At 36.0% G+C, this 19282-nt stretch overlaps 1 protein-coding gene across 1 annotated transcript in view; it reads left to right on the forward strand.

Moving 5' to 3' along the window:
- The window catches only part of ZDHHC17 (zDHHC palmitoyltransferase 17), a gene marked incomplete at its 5' end in the record, with an annotated part of 106847 nt that overhangs the window by 65507 nt on the left and 22058 nt on the right, over window positions 1-19282 (forward strand). Inside the window, one exon of the mRNA XM_082850633.1 lies at window positions 1230-1355. Within this exon, the coding sequence (XP_082706759.1) occupies window positions 1230-1355 (126 nt within the window). The remainder of the gene's footprint in view (window positions 1-1229; window positions 1356-19282) is intronic.

The raw sequence follows: 19282 nt of genomic DNA on the forward strand, positions 1-19282 counted from the left end.
ATAGAATTTTGGAATAGGTAAGGAGATATTTTAAAACAAATATCCCTATTTGTGGAAGACCCACCCAGATTAGCCCATTTCTTATTAAATACTATTGATCTTTTTATTAAAGGATTGGTTAGGCTTTTTGTTTTTATTGTTGTGTTGTTATTGTTGTTGCTCTTGGTGGTAGTGGTGTGTTTATTTTGTTGTTTGGTTCTTTTTATTTTTCAGTGTTTTTTTTTTAAATTAAATTGTACTCCATACTTGATTAATAATTATCCCTCATAAGTAAGGAACCCAAGGCTCCTTATTTCTTTATTTTCATCCAGTTTTTTAAAATTTTAACATGTTTTTTTCTTATTTTAAAGTAATTTTGAATATTCATCCATAATTCTTGAAATTTTGGTAAACAAAATTATTGATTTTACTTTTCTGTTTAAGGAAGGATATAAAGAGTGGAGAATATTAAATAGAATAAAAATGTAGGTATCTAACTTGCAAAAGGAAAAATAAGATTTTAAATTAATAAAGGCAAAAAGAAGCATAGATCTAGAATTGGGGACACTCATTTCTTGTTTCTTACTGCCTTTAAAACATTTTAGTTCTGTTATACTCTTTGGAATTCTTTTTCTTGCAGTTAAAGGGAGCTACAAGTCTATAATGTAAGATTAACCATTTTTTGTTACTACCCGTGTTCTCTTTGGAAATTTCTGGATGGGTGAATGAATTTAACATGATCAAGAATACCAATATAACAGTAGAAGTGGAAGTTGACTTTTCTTTTTCTTCCCTGTTCTTTTCTTCAGACTTCGTTCATCACTGAAATTAAACTGAGAGATTTCTGGCAGTTTGGTATTACAGCAGGATGGTTTGTAGCAATAACTATTACTAATGAAACCCTTAAAGAATATGAAATAACTGGATAAACTTAATGGTAGCCTCTGATCCAGCAGGTGCTAAAATACCTACTTTTTGATTACTCTCTAAGTTAAAATGCAAGCAAATATAGAATCTATAGAATAAGAGGTGTAAATACATTTTCTGATTGTACCTTGAATGGGAAGGTATAAGTAATATATGATTTAGAGTCTTTTAGTAATTGACTTTGCCAAATGAAAAAACAATGTTAATGAACTAATACTGCAGTCAATTTATTTTTGTGGAAGTGCTTTAAAAGTTAGTAACCAAAATATTCTGCTTTTCCTTTCATTTTTTTTAACGTGAATTTCTTCTGCTTATATTATCAGGGTGAATCAGCACTTGATTTGGCAAAGCAGAGAAAAAATGTGTGGATGATCAACCATTTGCAAGAGGCAAGGCAAGCAAAGGGATATGACAATCCATCTTTCCTTAGAAAGTTGAAAGCTGATAAGGTAAATTCATGACTGCAGATTTTCAATATATAGTAAGATTCATAAGGATATTTTCTTAGCATGAGTATTTACATTTACAGCCTTTAATCTTGGCATTGGCCAGTGTAATTTTTAAAACATTATTTCACCCAAGTAAATAAATGTAGATACCAAAGTTTAAGAAAGATAGTATATGTGAAATTGTTTAGATTTCCATAGGCTACTAACATAAGCTTTAATGCATTAATGCAGCTGGCCTTTCTTAAGTAATAGAGAGATAATAAAAGTTTTTCCTGTTTAAGTGTATTTTTTTTTTGTTGTTGTTTTCTGCGGTACGCGGGCCTCTCACTGCTGTGGCCTCTCCCGTTGCGGAGCACAGGCTCCGGACGCGCAGGCTCAGCGGCCATGGCTCACGGGCACAGCCGCTCCGCGGCATGTGGGATCTTCCCGGACCGGGGCATGAACCCGTGTCCCCTGCATCGGCAGGCGGACTCTCAACCACTGCACCACCAGGGAAGCCCTAAGTGTATTTTTTAGTGTAGTAATAAATTGTGAAAAATCTTAGTCCTAATATATATATATATATATATATATATCTTTTTAAAAACTACTCACAACTCTAGCTATAGTTAATTTAAGCTTTTCATTCTTTTATAATATGTCATAACTTTTATTAGAGAGGGAGAAACATATTATTCACTTCTTTTTAGAAAGTTCATTTTAGATCTTCCATAAAACCTTCAGTTTTTAACTGTATGACTATTGGCTCAGTTGCGTAATTGTATGATTTCAAAACTAAGAACATTTTCCTGAAAGGCGGGTCTGTATTTTTTAAAAATTTATTTCCTTAAAAGGAAAAATTAGCTGACAGTTTTTTTGTATACCAAAATAATTGACAAGGTATTTGCTAACTTGTCAGTAATCACAACTTGAATGGCATTAAGCCTTAGATTATCATATATGTCCTATTTAGGCTGCTCTAGTGGTAATACTGTTTGTATAAAGTTAACATTGATCTATCTGTTACTGGAACAAAATAAGTTTTGGGTAAAGGGAAATAGAATTGAAAGCATGTCTCATTTATTTGTAGGAGTTCAGACTTCCTTAATGAGCTGAAAAGTTCACTGGTCCATTACTTAGACTTCAGAAGAATTATATTTATAGTTTATAAACATGTCTATTTTCAGTCCCATATTTGAGACTAAGGAGCAGTTTTTGCATGTCATGTCAACTTTTCATTTCACTATTAGATATATTAAAAATAGTTATTTATTTACTTTGATGTTGCTCCGTCCTCTAGAATTTAGAGCAGTTTTGCTCAACAGAGTAAAAAGTGGCTAATTTCTCATAATAACTAGGCTACTAGTAAAAATGTCTTTTATTACTCTGGAAAATCCCATTGTCTTTATATGTTCATTTTGCTTAGTGTAAATATGCTAAAGGGTATTTTTTTAATGTATTGTCAGATGAAAATGACTTTGTAAATTCAAGATGTTTATTAATATATAAAGTTATTTATTATAGCAATAATGAACTATATATTAGGCTTATGTGTTTGGATATGGTTTCTTTTAAAAAGATTGCCTCATTAAAAGTTTAGCACAATTTTATTAACATTTGTGTATATTATTGTGATCAGAAATTGCGTATTCCTGGTTTTTTGGGTTTTGTTTTTTTGCATTAGTAGCTTTAAATATATTATGCATTCTAAAAAGGTCACTAGATAAAAATATATGATGGATTGGGGCTTTGTGTAATTAAGTATTTGTGTAGACTGTTCTCTTTCCATCTCACATTAGAAAAATTTAAATTATGAACATGACTCGGTTTGCTAGTGTGTGAAGTATGTTCTGTATTTAAAACTAAACAAGAAAACACCCAGGACTTAATAGCTTTTTACTAAAACTAAGTCATCCCAAAAGGAAAAAAAAGATATTTTTGGACAGTGATAGTAGACAGATATGAAAGGAGTCTTGATTTTAGAAAACTATTTTAAAAGCTGTTTGATTTTTAAGATTAGAAGATTTTAGGCAGATTTATGGTTAAATAAGTGTTACTTGCTTATTAATGAGTTAGAAGGAAATCTCTAAATCATTGTTTCTCAGAACTTAGAAACCCACGATCCCTTTTGTTAACAGTGGAAATCTCACATGTATTACTTTTTAATGTTGTTTATGTGAGAATAAATCTGGGAAGATGGAGTAGATATATTTTTTCCCTATTCCTCCCTGCCAAGTGCAACTAAAAAACCTGGACATTATGTACAAAACAAATATAGGAAGACTGAAGATGGAGACAAGGTGGCAGAGCAGGTAGGGAGCTAAGGATCCAAAGAATGACATGGTGGTGAGTTCCCTGCATTTTCTTTTTTTCCCTCATATTTCCCAGAAGAGGAACTGACAAAGCCAACAACCCAGAATCATGAATGGGACAGACAAAAAAATGCTCCCCAAAAACCTGCTTTTTAGCCACAGGACCACAAAAGAGGCAGCTTATTTAGCACGATAGAAACTTTTAGAAAATAACTTTCTACTACAGCCAAACACAACAGAAAAAACATGGCTCCACCCTGACTCACAACAGCAAAGGCCTAGACTTCGCCCTTACCAGGCTATAATGATGTGCCCCATCTTCTCTCCTGGGGTGGTGTCAGGGAAGGTGGAGTGGAGAGTTGGGACTTTCATCCCCACTGGCTGTTAATGAGGTCCCATCCCCTGCTGTTATCAGTGGAGACCACATAGGAAACAGTAATGAGGCACTTGTAACCCTCCCAGTCAAGGAGATACCAGTAGAGGTATAGTGGAGAGCTGAAAGTCCCACCTTTGCCTGTCCATAATGAGGAAACCCCTCCTCAGGTGTCAGTGAAGGCCCCCTTGGAATCCTGGACTTTCATCTCACCTGCCAGTAATGAGAAGGTGTCTCACTTCCCTCCCCCTGCCTACATCAGAGGAATCCACATAAAAGAAAAGGTTTAAATAAGATCCAGTGTCTCATAATACCCAAAATGTCTAGGTTTCAAACAAAAATCATATATCAAACCAAGAATCGAGAAGATCTAACTGAATGAAAAGAGGATCAGTAAATGCCAGTGTGATGACAGAGATGTTGGAATTATCTGACAAAAGAATTTAACAATCATCATAAAAAGCCTTTAGTGCATACTTACGAACATGCTTGAAACAACTGAAAAATAGAGTCTCAGCGAAGAAATAGAACTATAGAAATAGAATAAAGAAGAACCAAATGGAAATTTTAAAACGGAAAATTATAATAGCCAAAATGAAAAAGAGTCAGTGGATGAGCTCAACAGCAGAAGAGAGGAGACAGAGGAAAGAATCAATGACCTTGAAGATAGACAATAAAAATTACCTGTTTTCAACAACAAAAGGAAATAAACTGAGAAAAACAAGCAAAACAGAACAGAACTTTAGGGACCTGTGGTTATAACAGAATATCTAACACTGATATGATTGGACTACCAGAAGCAGAAAAGCGGGTGGAGCTGAAAAAGTACTCAAACATATGATGGCCCAAACCCCCCAAATTTGGCAAAAGACAGACCTGCAGGTTAAAAGTGGAGCAAACCCTAAACAGAATAAACTCAAATCCAAACCAAACACTCATAGTCAAGCTTCTGGAAACTAAAGACTACAAAATAAAAATCTTGAAGTCCCCTTACCAATAGGGGTAAAACTATTCAAGAACACTGGATTTCTCATCAGAAACCGTAGAGGCAGAAGGAGCTGCCACATTTTTCACGTGCTGGATGGAAAGAACTTTCAATCCAGAATCCTTTATCCAGTGAAAATATCTTTCAGCAATGAAGGAGAAGTCAACACATTTTCAGATAAAGGAAAAGTAAGAGAATTTGTGGCCAGCAGACCTGCCCTAAAAAAATGGCTAAGAGAAGTTCTTTAGACAGAAGGAAAATGATAAAAGAAAGAACCTTGGAACATAAGATCATGGTAAGCAAAATTATGGGTAAATACAGTAGACTTTCCTTCTTATCCTACGTCTTCCAAATTATGTTTGACAGTTGAAGCAAAATTATAATACTGTTTGATGTGGATCTAAATGTATGTAGAAAACATATTTGAGACAATTTATAATGTAAACAGGGGAGGGTAGAGGGACATTAATGGAGGTAAGGTTTCCACATCTCACTTGAATTGGTAAAATGATGACACCAGTATACTGTGATAAGTTATATTTATATAATACTTAGAGTACCCACTAAAAAAGCTATTCAGAGAGATATACTCAAAAACACCATAGATAAAATAAAATTCTAAAAAGCTTTTCAGTAACCCACAAGAAGTCAGGAAAAATAAACCAGAAACAAAGACACAGAACAAACAAAAAAACAAAAAACAAAATTATAGATTTCAACCCTAACATATCAATAATTAGAGTAACTGTAAATGGTCTAAATATACCAATTAAAAGACAGATATTGGCAGTGTGGATTACAAAGTGTGACTCAACTATATACTGTCTGTAAGAAACTCACTTCACATACAAGAATATTGGCAAGTTACTTATATGGGCAAGTAGCAGAATGGAAATGACATATGATACCAAAAGCAGGCGAAGACAGTACAAAAAGGAAAACTATAGGCGTACCTCATTTTATTGCATTTCACAGATATTTTGTTTTTGTTTGTTTGTTTGTTTTTGCAAAGTGAAGGTTTGTGGCAATCTGCATCTAGTAAGTCTTGTTGGTGCCATCTTTCCAACAGCATTTGCTTACTTTGTATCTCCATGTCACATTTTGGTAATTCTCCCAATATTTCAAACCCTCCACCAGCAAAAAGATTATAACTTGATGAAGGCTCAGATGATGGTTAGCATTTTTTAGCAATAAAATATTTTTTACTTACAGTGTGTACAGTGATTTTTTTAGACATAATGCTATTGCATGCTTAATAGACTACAGTATAGTGTAAACATAACTTTTTAAAATTGAAATGTAGTTGATGTCCAATATTATGTCAGTTTCAGATGTACTACACAGTGATTTCACATTTGTATATGTTATGAAATGATCACCACATTGAGTCTAGTAACCGTTTGTCCCTATACAAATTTATTACAATATTATTGACCATATTCCTTATGCTATATATTACATCCCATGGCTTATTTATTTTATAACTGGAGGTTTGTACCTCTTAATCCCCTTCATCTCTTTCACCCCCAACCCCCTCCCCTCTGGCAACCACCTGTTCTTTGTATCTCTGAGTCTGTTTTTGGTTTGTTTGTTTGTTTTTTTATTCCCCATATAAGTGAGACCATATGGTATTTGTCTTTCTCTGACTTATTTCATCTAGCATAATACCTCTCAGTCCATTCATGTTGTCACAAATGGCAAGATTTCATTCTTTTTTATGGCTGAGTAATATTCCATTATATATATAGATCACTTTTCTGTATCTATTCATCTCTGTCAATGGGCATTTAAGTTGCTACCATATCATGGTTATTGTAAATGGTACTGCAGTGAACATTAAGGTGTATATATATTTTCTAATTAGTCTTTTTGTTTCTTTGGGTAAATACCCAGAAGTGAAATTGCCGGGTCATGTGTCAGTTCTATTTTTAATTTTTTGAAGACCCTCCATACTGTTTTCCAGAGTGCCTGTACCAACTTACAGTTCTACCAATAGTGCACAAGGATTCCCTTTTCTTCACATCCTTGCCAACATTTGTTATTTCTTGTCTTTTTTGATGATAGCCATTCTCACAGGTCTGAGGTGGTATCCTGTTTTGGTTTTGATTTGCATTTCCCTGATTAGTGATGTTGAGCATCTTTTTTTCATGTGTCTGTTGGCTATTTGTATATCTTCTTTGAAAAAATGTCTATTCCAGGTCCTCTGCCCACTTTATAATTGAGTTGTTTGTTTTTTTGATGTTGAGTTATATGAGTTCTTTGTATATTTTGGATATTAACCCCTTATCAGGTGCATCATATGCAGATATCTTCTCCCATTCAGTGAGCTGCCCTTTTGGTTTGTTGTTGTTGTTGTTAGTTTCCTTTACTGTGGAAAAACTTTTTAGTTTCATGCAATCCCATTTGTTTATTTTTGGCTTTGTTTCCCTTGATTGAGGAGACAGAGCCAAAAAAATATTGCTGAGACTGATGTCAAAGAGCATGCTGCCTGTTTTCTTCTAGGAGTTTTATGTTTCAGGTTTTACATTTAAGTCTTTAATCCATTTTGAGTTTATTTTGTGTGTGATGTGAGAAACTAGTCCAGTGTGATTCTTTTACATGTAGCTGTCCAGTTTTCCCAACACTATTTAATGAAAAGGTTTTTTTCCCCTCATTTTATATTCTTGCTTCCTTTGTTGTAGATTAATTGATCATATAAGCATGGGTTTATTTTTGGGCTCTCCATTCTGTTCCATTGATCTGTGTTTTTGTGCCAGTGTCATACTGTTTTGAATACTGTTAACTTTGCAGTATAGTTTGAAATTACAGATTGTGATACTTCAGTTTGTTCTTTCTCAAGGTTGCTTTGGCTATTCAGGGTCTTTCGTGTTTCCATACAAATTGTAGAATTACTTGTTTTAGTTCTGTGAAAAATGCCATTGGTATTTTGATAGGGACCACACTGAATCTGTAGATTGCCTTGGGTAGTGTGGTCATTTTAACAATATTAATTCTTCCAGTCTTTGAGAATGGTATGTTTTACCATTTGTTGTGTCGTCTTCAGTTTCTTTCATCAATGTCTTATAGTTTTCAGAGTACAAATCTTTTACCTCTTTGGTTAGATTTATTCCTAGGTATTGTATTTTTTTTGATGCACTTGTAAATGGGATTGTTTTCTTAATTTCTCTTTTTAATGGTTTGTTATTACAACAGAGTTTAGTTTATTAATTTTGTATCCTGCAACTTTACTGAATTCACTTATTAGTTCTAGTAGTTTTTTGGTGGTGTCTTCTGGGTTTTCTGTATCTAGTGTCATGTCATCTGCAAACAGTGACAGTTTTACTTCTTCCTTTCCAATTTGGATTCCCTTTATTTCTTTTTCTTATCTCATTGCTGTGGCTAGGACTTCTAATACTGTGTTGAATAAAAGTAGAAGAGTGTGCATCCTTGTCTTGTTCCTGATCTTAAAGGAAATGCTTTCAGCTTTTCACCACTGAGTATGATGTTAGCTGTGGGTTTGTCATATATGGCCTTTTTTATGTTGAGGTATGTTTCCTTTATACCCACTTTGTTGAGAGTTTTTATCATAAATGGATGTTGAATTTTGTCAAAAGCTTTTTATGTATCTACTGAGATAATCATATGGTTTTTATTCTTCAGTTTGTTACTGTAGTATAGCATGCTGATTGATTGGCTATTTGGGTGGCCCCAGATGGTGGGGGGGGCAGTGCTCAGAGATGGTGCCACCCAGCTGGAGGGTGGGCCAGTTTCTGGGTACTAATAGGCTAGAGGGAGGATTCTAAAAGGGTGCTTGCCCACCCTAGTGTTATTAGGGTAGAAGAAGTTTCCCAGAATGGCTGCTACCAGCTTTTGTATCAGCAGGGGTCTCTCATTTGCCTCCTGCCTCTCCAGAGGACTCTCCAAGATCAGCAAGTGGATCTGTTCCAGGCTTCTAACTGCTGCCTCTTTGTGCTGAGACTTGGAGCATCTCAGATTTTTCCAGGGTCCTTTAAGAGCAGAGTCTCTGTTTCCTGTAGCCCTCCAGCTCTCCTGAACATGGGCACTGCTGGTTTCCAAAGCCAGGAATTCTGGGAACTTTAGTTCCTGGTGCAGGACCCGTTGACTGAGGAGTCCCACACGGGGCTCAGACCCCTTCTCCCTCATAGAGGAAAGGCCTCCACAATTGTGATATTCCTTCCATTTGTGGGTCACTGATCCTGGGGGTGTGAGCCCTGATTATACCATGTCTCCACCCCTCCTACCCATCTCATTGTGGTTCCGTCTTTATTTCTTTAGTTATGGAAAATCCTTTCTGCTAGTCTAAAGGTCATTTTCCTAGAGAGTTGCTCTGTAAATAGTTGTAAAGAACTTGTATGCTGAAACATTTTAAATGCCAATGAAGGAAATCAAGGATGACCTAAATAAGTGGAGAGACATACTGTGTTCATGAACTGGAAGACAACTTAGTAAATATGTCAGTTGTCCCCAAATTAATATACAGGTTTAATGTAATTAAATAATTCCAGCAAAATTTTTTATTAGTATATACAAGATTATTCCAAAATTTATATGGAAAGGCAGTAGACTTAGAATAGCTAAAACTATTTTGAAAAAGAGGAATCACTCTTTGCAGTTTTAAGACCTACTATATAGCTTCAGTAATCAAGACTGTGTAGTATTGCTGGAGGAATAAAGTGATCAGTGGAACAAAATAGCCCAGAAGTAGAACCACAGAGGTATGCCCACTGACATTTGACAGATGTGTAAAAGCAATTCAATGGAGGAAAGACAGCCTTTTCACCAATTGATATTGGAGCATTTGGACATGCATAGGCAAAAAAATAAACCTCTGCTCAAACCTCACACTGTATTAAAAAATTAACTCAAAACTGTTCAAGACTTAAATGTAAAATGTAAAACTGTAAAAATCTAGGGCTAGGCAAAGAGATTTGACACAAAAAGTATGATCCATAAAGGTAAAAATTGATCATTTGGATTTGGATCAAAATTTTAAACTTACATTCTATGAATGACCCTGTGATTAGAATGAAAAGGCATACTACAGACTGGGAGAAAGTATTTACAAGCCACATTTCCAACAAAGGACTAGTTTCCAAAATGTATTAAGAACTTTCAAAACTCAGCAGTGCAAAATCAATACAATTAGTAAATAGGCTAAACAAGAGATATTTTCACCAAAAAAGATATAAAAATGGCAGATAAGCAGGTGAAAAGATCTTCAACATCATTTTAGTCATTAGGGAAATGCAAATTGAAACCACAGTGACTTACTATTTTATACCTGTCAGAATAACTAAATAAAAAGTTGCAACAACACCAAATGCTGATGAGGATGCCGAGAAACTCATCTGTTGCTGAAGGATATGTAAAAAAGTACAGCAACCTGGAGAACAGTTTGGAATTTTCTTTTAAAAAGCTTAACATGCAATACCATACAACCCAGAAACTGTACTCTTAAGCATTTATCCCAGAGAAATGGAACCTTATATTCACACAAAAATTTGTATGTGAATGTTTATAGCCGCTTTGTTCATAATAACCCAAAATAGAAACAACCCCAGCGTCCTTCAGTGGGTGAATGATTAAACAAACTGACACATTCATACCGTGGAGTATTCCTCAGCAATAAAAAGGAATGAACTAATGGTATGTACAATAACCCAATGAATATTTGGAGAATTCTATTATGAGTGAAAAGCCAGTCCTATTAGGTTACATACTGTATAATTCCATTTATATAAAATTCTTGAAATGACAAAATTATGGAAATGTAGAACACATTAGTAGTTGGCAGAGGTTAATATGGCAGTGAGGAGTAGGGTATGAGGGAAATTGCTATAAAAGGATGGAAATATTCCTTGTAGTGATGGAAATATTCTGTATCTTAATTGTGTCAGTGTCAATATCCTGGTTGTGATATTATACTACGCTTTTGCAAGATATTAGCCTTTTGGGAACTTTGGGTAATGAGTACTTGGGATCTGTCCACATTTTTTATTAAAACTGCGTGACCCACAGCTAACATCATACTCAATGGTGAAAAGCTGAAAGCATACCTTCTAAGGTTGGGAACAAGACAAGGATGCCCACTCTTGCCACTTTAATTCAACATGGTTTTGGAATTCCTAGCCACAGCAATCAGAGAAGAAAAAGAAATAAAATGAACCCAAATTGGAAAAGAAGAAGTAAAATTGTCACTGTTTTCAGATGACATTATGCTATACATAGAAAACACTAAAGACGTTACCAGGGAACTACTAGCACTCATCAGTGAATTCAATAAGATTACTGGATACAAAATTAATATACAGAAATCTATTTCATTTCTATGCACTATCAACAAAATATCAAAAAGAGAAATTAAAGGAACAATCGCATTTACCATCACATCAAAAAAGAATAAAATACCTAGGAGTAAACCTACCTAAGGAGGCAAAACACCTGTACTCTGAAAACTATAAGATGCTAATGAAAGAAATTGAAGATGTCACAAACAGATGGAAAGGTATACCATGTTCTTGGATTGGAAGAATCAATATTGTTAAAATGACCATACTATCCAAGGCAGTCTACAGTTTCAACACAATCTCTATCAAATTACCAATGGCATTTTTCACAGAACTAGAACAAAAGATTTTTAAATTTGTATGGAGCCACAAAAGACCCAGAATAGCCAAAAACATCTTCAGAAAGAAAAACGGAGCTGGAGGAATCATGCTCCCTGACTTCAGACTATACTGCAAAGCTACAGTAATCGGAGATTCCAACCAAGCCAGGAACGTCAACAAGGGAAAAGAGAGAGCTTCTGAGACAAAGTTCGGGGTTAACCCATTGCTGTGGTGAGAGGCTTCAGTAAATCACAGCTGAAATACACTGGACAAACGTTGGTGATTCCCAGGAGTTAAGAAAACAGATGCAAAAGCAGAGAAAATTTTGTGATTTCTTCATCTTTTCAGCACTGCAGTTATGTGTTCTAAGCATCTTCTGAAAGCCTCTTTGTAAATACTTTTAAAAGGACAGAAAAATGTTACTGTTGCTGCCTTAGATGTTCCAGTCTGCCTTCTGCCTTTCTCCGATGACTACACCATTACAATCAAAAGAAGAAAATTCCAGTCAAGAAGCCTTAGAGGGCAGACAGCAGAAGCAAGAAGAACTACAGTCCTGCAGCCTGTGGAACAAAAACCACATTCACAGAAAGAGAGACAAGATGAAAAGGCAGAGGGCTATGTACCAGATGAAGGAACAAGATAAAACCCCAGAAAAAAAACTAAATAAATTGGAGATAGGCAACCTTCCAGAAAAAAAATTCAGAATAATGATAGTGAAGATGATCCGGGACCTCGGAAAAAGAATGGAGGCAAAGATTGAGAAGATGCAAGAAATGTTTAACAAAGATCTAGAAGAATTAAAGAACAAACAAACAGAGATGAACAATACAATAACTGAAATGAAAACTACACTAGAAGGAATCAATAGCAGAATAACTGAGGCAGAAGAACGGATAAGTGAACTGGAAGACAGAATGGTGGAATTCACTGCTGCAGAAGAGAATAAAGAACAAAGAATGAAAAGAAATGAAGACAGCCTAAGAGACCTCTGGGACAACATTAAACATAACAAATTCGCATTATGGGGGGTCCCAGAAGGAGAAGAGAGAGAAAGGACCAGAGAAAATATTTGAAAAGATTATAGTCAAAAACTTTCCTAACATGGGAAAGGAAGTAGCCACCCAAGTCCAGGAGGCACAGAGAGTCCCATACAGGATAAACCCAAGGAGAAACACGCTGAGACACATAGTAACCAAATTGGCAAAAATTAAAGAAAAATTATTGAAAGCAGCAAGGGAAAAATGGCAAATAACATACAAGGGAACACCCATAAGATTAACAACTGATTTCTCAGCAGAAACTCTCCAAGCCAGAAGGGAGTGGCATGACATATTTAAAGTGATGAAAGGGAAGAACCTACAAGCAAGATTACTCTACCCGGCAAGGATCTCATTCAGATTCGATGGAGAAATCAAAAGCTTTACAGACAAGCAAAAGCTGAGAGAATTCAGCACCACCAAACCAGCTCTACAGCAAATGTTAAAGGAACTTCTCTAAGTGGGAAACACAAGAGAAGAAAAGGACCTACAAAAACAAACCCAAAACAATTAAGAAAATGGTCATAGGAACATAAATATCAATAATTACCTTAAACGTGAATGGATTAAATGCTCCAACCAAAAGACACAGGGTCACTGAATGGATATAAAAACAAGACGCATATATATGCTGTCTACAAGAGACCCACTTCAGACCTAGGGACACATACAGACTGAAAGTGAGGGGATGGAAAAAGCTACTCCATGCAAATGGAAATCAAAAGAAAGCTGGAGTACCAGTACTCATATCAGGTAAAATAAACTTTAAAATAAAGAATGTTACAAGAGGGAAAGAAGGACACTACATAATGATCAAGGGATCAATCCAAGAAGAAGATATAACAATTATATGCACCCAACATAGGAGCACCTCAATACATAAGGCAACTGCTAACAGCTATAAAAGAGGGAATCAACAGTAACACAACACTAGTGGGGGACTTTAACACCTCACACCAATGGACATATCATCCAAACAGAAAATTAATAAGGAAATAGAAGCTTTAAATGACACAATAGACCAGATAGATTTAATTGATATTTATAGGACATTCCATCCAAAAACAGCAGATTACACTTTCTTCTCAAGTGCACACGGAACATTCTCCAGGATAGATCACATCTTGGGTCACAAATCAAGCCTCAGTAAATTTAAGAAAATTGAAATCATATCAAGCATCTTTTCTGATCACAACACTATGAGATTAGAAGTCAGTTAGAGGGGAAAAAAACATAAAAAACACAAACACATGGAGGCTAAACAATACATTACTAAATAACCAAGAGATCGCTGAAGAAATCAAAGAGGAAATCAAAAAATACCTAGAGACAAATGACAATGAAAACACGATGATCCAAAGCCCTTGGGATGCAGCAAAAGCAGTTCTAAGAGGGAAGTTTATAGCAATACAAGCCTAGCTCAAGAAACAAGAAACATCTCAAATAAACAATCTAACCTTACACCTAAAGGAAATAGAGAAAGAAGAACAAACAAAACCCAAAGTTAGTAGAGGGAAAGAATTCATAAAGATCAGAGCAGAAATAAATGGAATAAAAACAAAGAAAACAATAGCAAAGATCAATAAAACTAAAAGCTGGTTCTTTGAGAAGATAAGCAAAATTGATAAACCATTAGCCACACTCATCACGAAAAAGAGGGAGAGGACTCAAATCAATAAAATTAGAAAGGAAAAAGGAGAACTTACAACAGACACCACAGAAATACAAAGCATCCTAAGAGACTACTACAAGCAGCTCTATGCCAACAAAATGGACAGCTTGGAAGAAATGGACAAATTCTTAGAAAGGTATAACCTTCCAAGACTGAACCAGGAAGAAAAAGCAAATATGAACAGACCAAACACAAGTAATGAAATTGAAACTGTGATCAAAAGTCTTCCAACAAACAAAAGCCCGGACCAGATGGCTTCACAGGTGAATTCTGTGAAACATTTAGAGAAGAACAAACATCCATCCTTCCCAAACTCTTCCAAAAATTTGCAGAGTAAGAAACACTCCCAAACTCATTCTGTGAGGCCATCATCACCCTGATACCAAGACCAGACAAAGATACTACAAAAAAAGAAAATTACAGACCAATATCACTGATGAATATAGATGAAAAATCCTCAACAAAATACTAGCAAACAGAATCCAGCAACACATTAAAAAGATCATACACCATGATCAAGTGGGGTTTATCCCAGGATTGCAAGGAATCTTCAGTATATGCAAATCAATCAATGTGATACACCATATTAACAAACTGAAGAATAAAAACCATATGATTATCTCACTAGATGCAGAAAAAGCTTTTGACAAAATTCAACACCGATTTATGATAAAAACTCTCCAGAAAGTGGGCATACAGGGAGCCAACCTCAACATAATAAAGGCCATATACAACAAACCCACATCAAACACCTGTCTCAATGGTGAAAAACTGTAAGCATTTCCTTTGAGATCAGGAACAAGACAAGGATGTCCGCTCTCACGGCTATTATTCAACATAGTTTTGGAAGTCCTAGCCACGGCAATCAGAGAAGAAAAAGAAATAAAAGGAATCCAAATTGGAAAAGATGTAAAACTGTCACTGTTTGCAGATGACATGATACTATACGTAGAGAATCCTAAAGATGCCACCAGAAAACTACTAGAGCTAATTAATGAATCAGGTAAAGTTGCAGGATACAAAATTAATGCACAGAAATCTCTTGCATTCCTATACACTAATGTTGAAAAATCTGAAAGAGAAATTAAGGAAACGCTCCCATTTACCACTGCAACAAAAAGAATAAAATACCTAGGAATAAATCTACCTAGGGAGACAGAAGACCTGTATGCAGAAAACTATAAGACACTTATGAAAGAAATTAAAGATGATACAAACAGATGGAAAGATATACCGTGTTCTTGGATTGGAAGAATCAATATTGTGAAAATGACTCTACTACCCAAAGCAATCTACAGATTCAATGCAATCCCTGTCAGATTACCAATGGCACTTTTACAGAACTAAAAGAAAAAAATCTTAAAATTTGTATGGAGACACAAAAGGCCCCGAATAACCAAAGCAGTCGTGAGGGAAAAAAAACGGAGCTGGAGGAATCAGACTCCCTGACTTCAGACTATACTACAAAGCTGCAGTAATCAAGACAATATGGTACTGGCACAAAAACAGAGATATAGCTCAATGGAACAGGATAGAAAGCCCAGAGATAAACCCACACACGTATGGTCAACTAATCTATGACAAAGGAGGCAAGGATATACAATGGGGAAAAGACAGTCTCTTCAAGAAGTGGTACTTGGAAAACTGGACAGCTACATGTAAAAGAAAGAAATTAGAACACTCTCTAACACCATACACAAAAATAAACTCAAAATGTATTAGAGACCTAAATGTAAGACTGGACACTATAAAACTCTTAGAGGAAAACATAGGAAGAACACTCTTTGACATAAATCACAGCAAGATCTTTGTTGATCCACCTCTTAGAGTAATGGAAATAAAAAGAAAAATAAACAAATGGGCCCTAATGAAACTTAAAAGCTTTGGCAAAGCAACGGAGACTACAAGCAAGACGAAAAGACATCCCTCAGAATGGGAGAAAATATTTGCAAACAGACAAAGCATTAATCTCCAAAATATATAAACAGCTCATGCAGCTCAATATTAAAAAAACAACCCAATTAGAAAAGGGCAGAAGACCTAAATAGACATTTCTCCAAAGAAGACATACAGATGGCCAAGAAGCACATGAAAAGCTGCTCAACATCACTAATTATTAGAGAAATGCAAATCAAAACTACAATGAGGTATCACCTCACCCCAGTTAGAATGGCCATCATCAGAAAATCTACAAACAACAAATGCTGGAGAGGGTGTGGAGAAAAGGGACCCCTCTTGCACTGTTGGTGGGAATGTAAATTGATAAACCACTATAGAGAACAGTATGGAGGTTCCTTCAAAAACTAAAAATAGAATTAACATATGACCCAGCAATCCCACTACTGAGTGTATACCCAGAGAAAACCATAATTCAAAAAGACATGTGCACCCCATTGTTCATTGCAGCACTATTTACAGCAGCCAGTTCGTGGAAGCAACCTAAATGCCCAACAAGAGACGAATGGATAAAGAAGATGTGGTAAATATATACAATTGAATATTACTCAGCCATAAAAAAGAACGAATTGGGTCATTTGTAGAGACATGGATGAATCTAGGGACTGTCATACAGAGTGAAGTAAGTCAGAAAGAGAAAAACAGATATTGTATATTAACACATATGTGTGGAACCTAGAGAAATGGTACAGATGAACTGGTTTGCAGGGTAGAAATTGAGGCACACATGTAGGGAAGAAACGTATGGACACCAAGGGGGAAAGTGGCAGAGGCGGGTGGTGCTGGTGCTGTGATGAATTGGGAGATTGGGATTGACATATATACACTAATAGGTAAATATGGATAACTAATAAGAACCTGCTGTACAAAAAAGAAAAACAGCTACAGTAATCAAAACAGTATGGTATTGGCACAAAAGCAGATTGTATAGATCAATGGAACAAGATAGAAAGCTCAGAAATAAACCCATGCACTTATGGTCAATTAATCTATGACAAAGGAGGCAAGAATATACAATGGAGAAAGGACAGTCTCTTCAGTAAGTGGTGCTGGGAAAACTGGATACCTACAGGTAAAAAGAACAAACATTCTCTAACACCTATCTCTAACATATCAAAAAATAAACTCAAAATGGATTAAAGACCTAAATGTAAAACTGGATACTATAGTACTCCTAGAGGAGAACATAAGCCGAACACTCTTTAACATAAATCATAGCAATATTTTTTTGGCTCTGTCTCCTAGAGTAGTGGAAATACAAAAATAAACAATTGAGACCTAATTAAGCTTAAAAGCTTTTGCAAAGGAAACCATAAACAAAAAAAGACAACCTGCAGAATTGGAGAAAATATTTGCAAGTGATGCTACCGACAAGCGATTAATTTCCAAAATATGCAAACAACTCATACAGCTTAATATCAAAAAAGCAAACAACCCAATGAAAATATGGGCAGAAGACCTAAATAGACATTTCTCCAAATAAGACATACACATGGCCGTCAGGCACGTGAAAAGATGCTCAACATAGCTAATTATTAGAGAAATGCAAATCAAAACTACAATGCAGGGCTTCCCTGGTGGTGCAGTGGTTGAGAGTCCGCCTGCCGATGCAGGGGACTCGGGCTCGTGCCCCGGTCTGGGAAGATCCCACATGCCGTGGAGGGGCTAGGCCTGTGAGCCATGGCCGCTGAGCCTGCGCGTCCGGAGCCTGTGCTCCGCAACGGGAGAGGCCACAACAGTGAGAGGCCCGCGTACCGAAAAAAAAAAACCAACAAAAAAAAAAACTGCATGTGAATCTACAATTATTTCAAAATAAAAAGTTTAATTAAAAAATAGATTACTGAATTGTAGAATCTGGGTGGTGGATATACAGATATTCACTATAAAATGCTTTCAAATTTACTATATATTAGAAACGTTCTGTAATGAAATATACAAGAAAATAGATTTTTCATGTCTACAAATGCAGCGCATCACCATTACATCTTTACAGTATTATAATGCGTATATTAAATGACAGCTTGAAATAAATCCAGAAATCACACACATCAGTATTTAACCAGGTGAAATGAGCCTATATTCACACAAAAAATTATATGTGAGAGCTTATGATGTCTTTATTTACAGTCAGAAACTGGAAACAAGCTTAATCCCTCAGCTGGGGAATGGATAACCAGACTGTGACACATCCTGTAATGGAATATACTCAGCATTAAAAAGGAACTTACTGGGCTTCCCTGGTGGCGCAGTGGTTGAGGGTCCGCCTGCTGATGCAGGGGACCTGGGTTCATGCCCCGGTCCGGGAAGATCCCACATGCCGCAGAGCGGCTGGGCCCGCGAGCCATGGCGACTGAGCCTGCGCGTCCGGAGCCTGTGCTCTGCAGCGGGAGAGGCCACAACAGTGAGAGGCCCACGTACCACAAAAAAAAAAAAAAAAAAAGGAACTTACTACTAATACACGTAACAATATGGATGAATGTCAAATGCATTTGCTAAGTGAAAGAAGCCAGATTTAAAAGACTGCATTCAGTATCACTCCTTTTATGTGACATTCCTGCAAAGGAAAAGGTAAAAAGACAGATATCAGACTAGTGGTTGCCAGGGCTTGGGCCTGGTGGCAGAGGGTATTTCAGGGCTTGATGGGACTGTTCTGTGTCTTGATATTCATGCTTGTTACACAACTGTGTATATTCATCAAAACTCAGAGAACTGTACACAAAAAAGGGTGAATTTCACTGTATGTAAATTGTCTTAATTTTTAATAATGAAAAAGTGTGGCCATTAATAATGAAAAAATATGGCCATCGCTAAGGGAGAACAAGTGTCTTGACTAAAAACAAACCAAGTTAAAGATAATTTTAGAAAATACTTTTTCAAATGACACATGTCCACCTTCTCTCCCACCAATACCCACCCTTAGTCATACACTCTCTCCTCCCAGTTGTAAACTTTCTCTAATGTCTTGATATGGAATTCACACATAATAGAGATGAAGAAACAAACTG

The sequence above is a fragment of the Leucopleurus acutus genome (assembly GCF_964270905.1).
Source record: "Leucopleurus acutus genome assembly, chromosome: 11".
Taxonomy (NCBI): domain Eukaryota; kingdom Metazoa; phylum Chordata; class Mammalia; order Artiodactyla; family Delphinidae; genus Leucopleurus; species Leucopleurus acutus.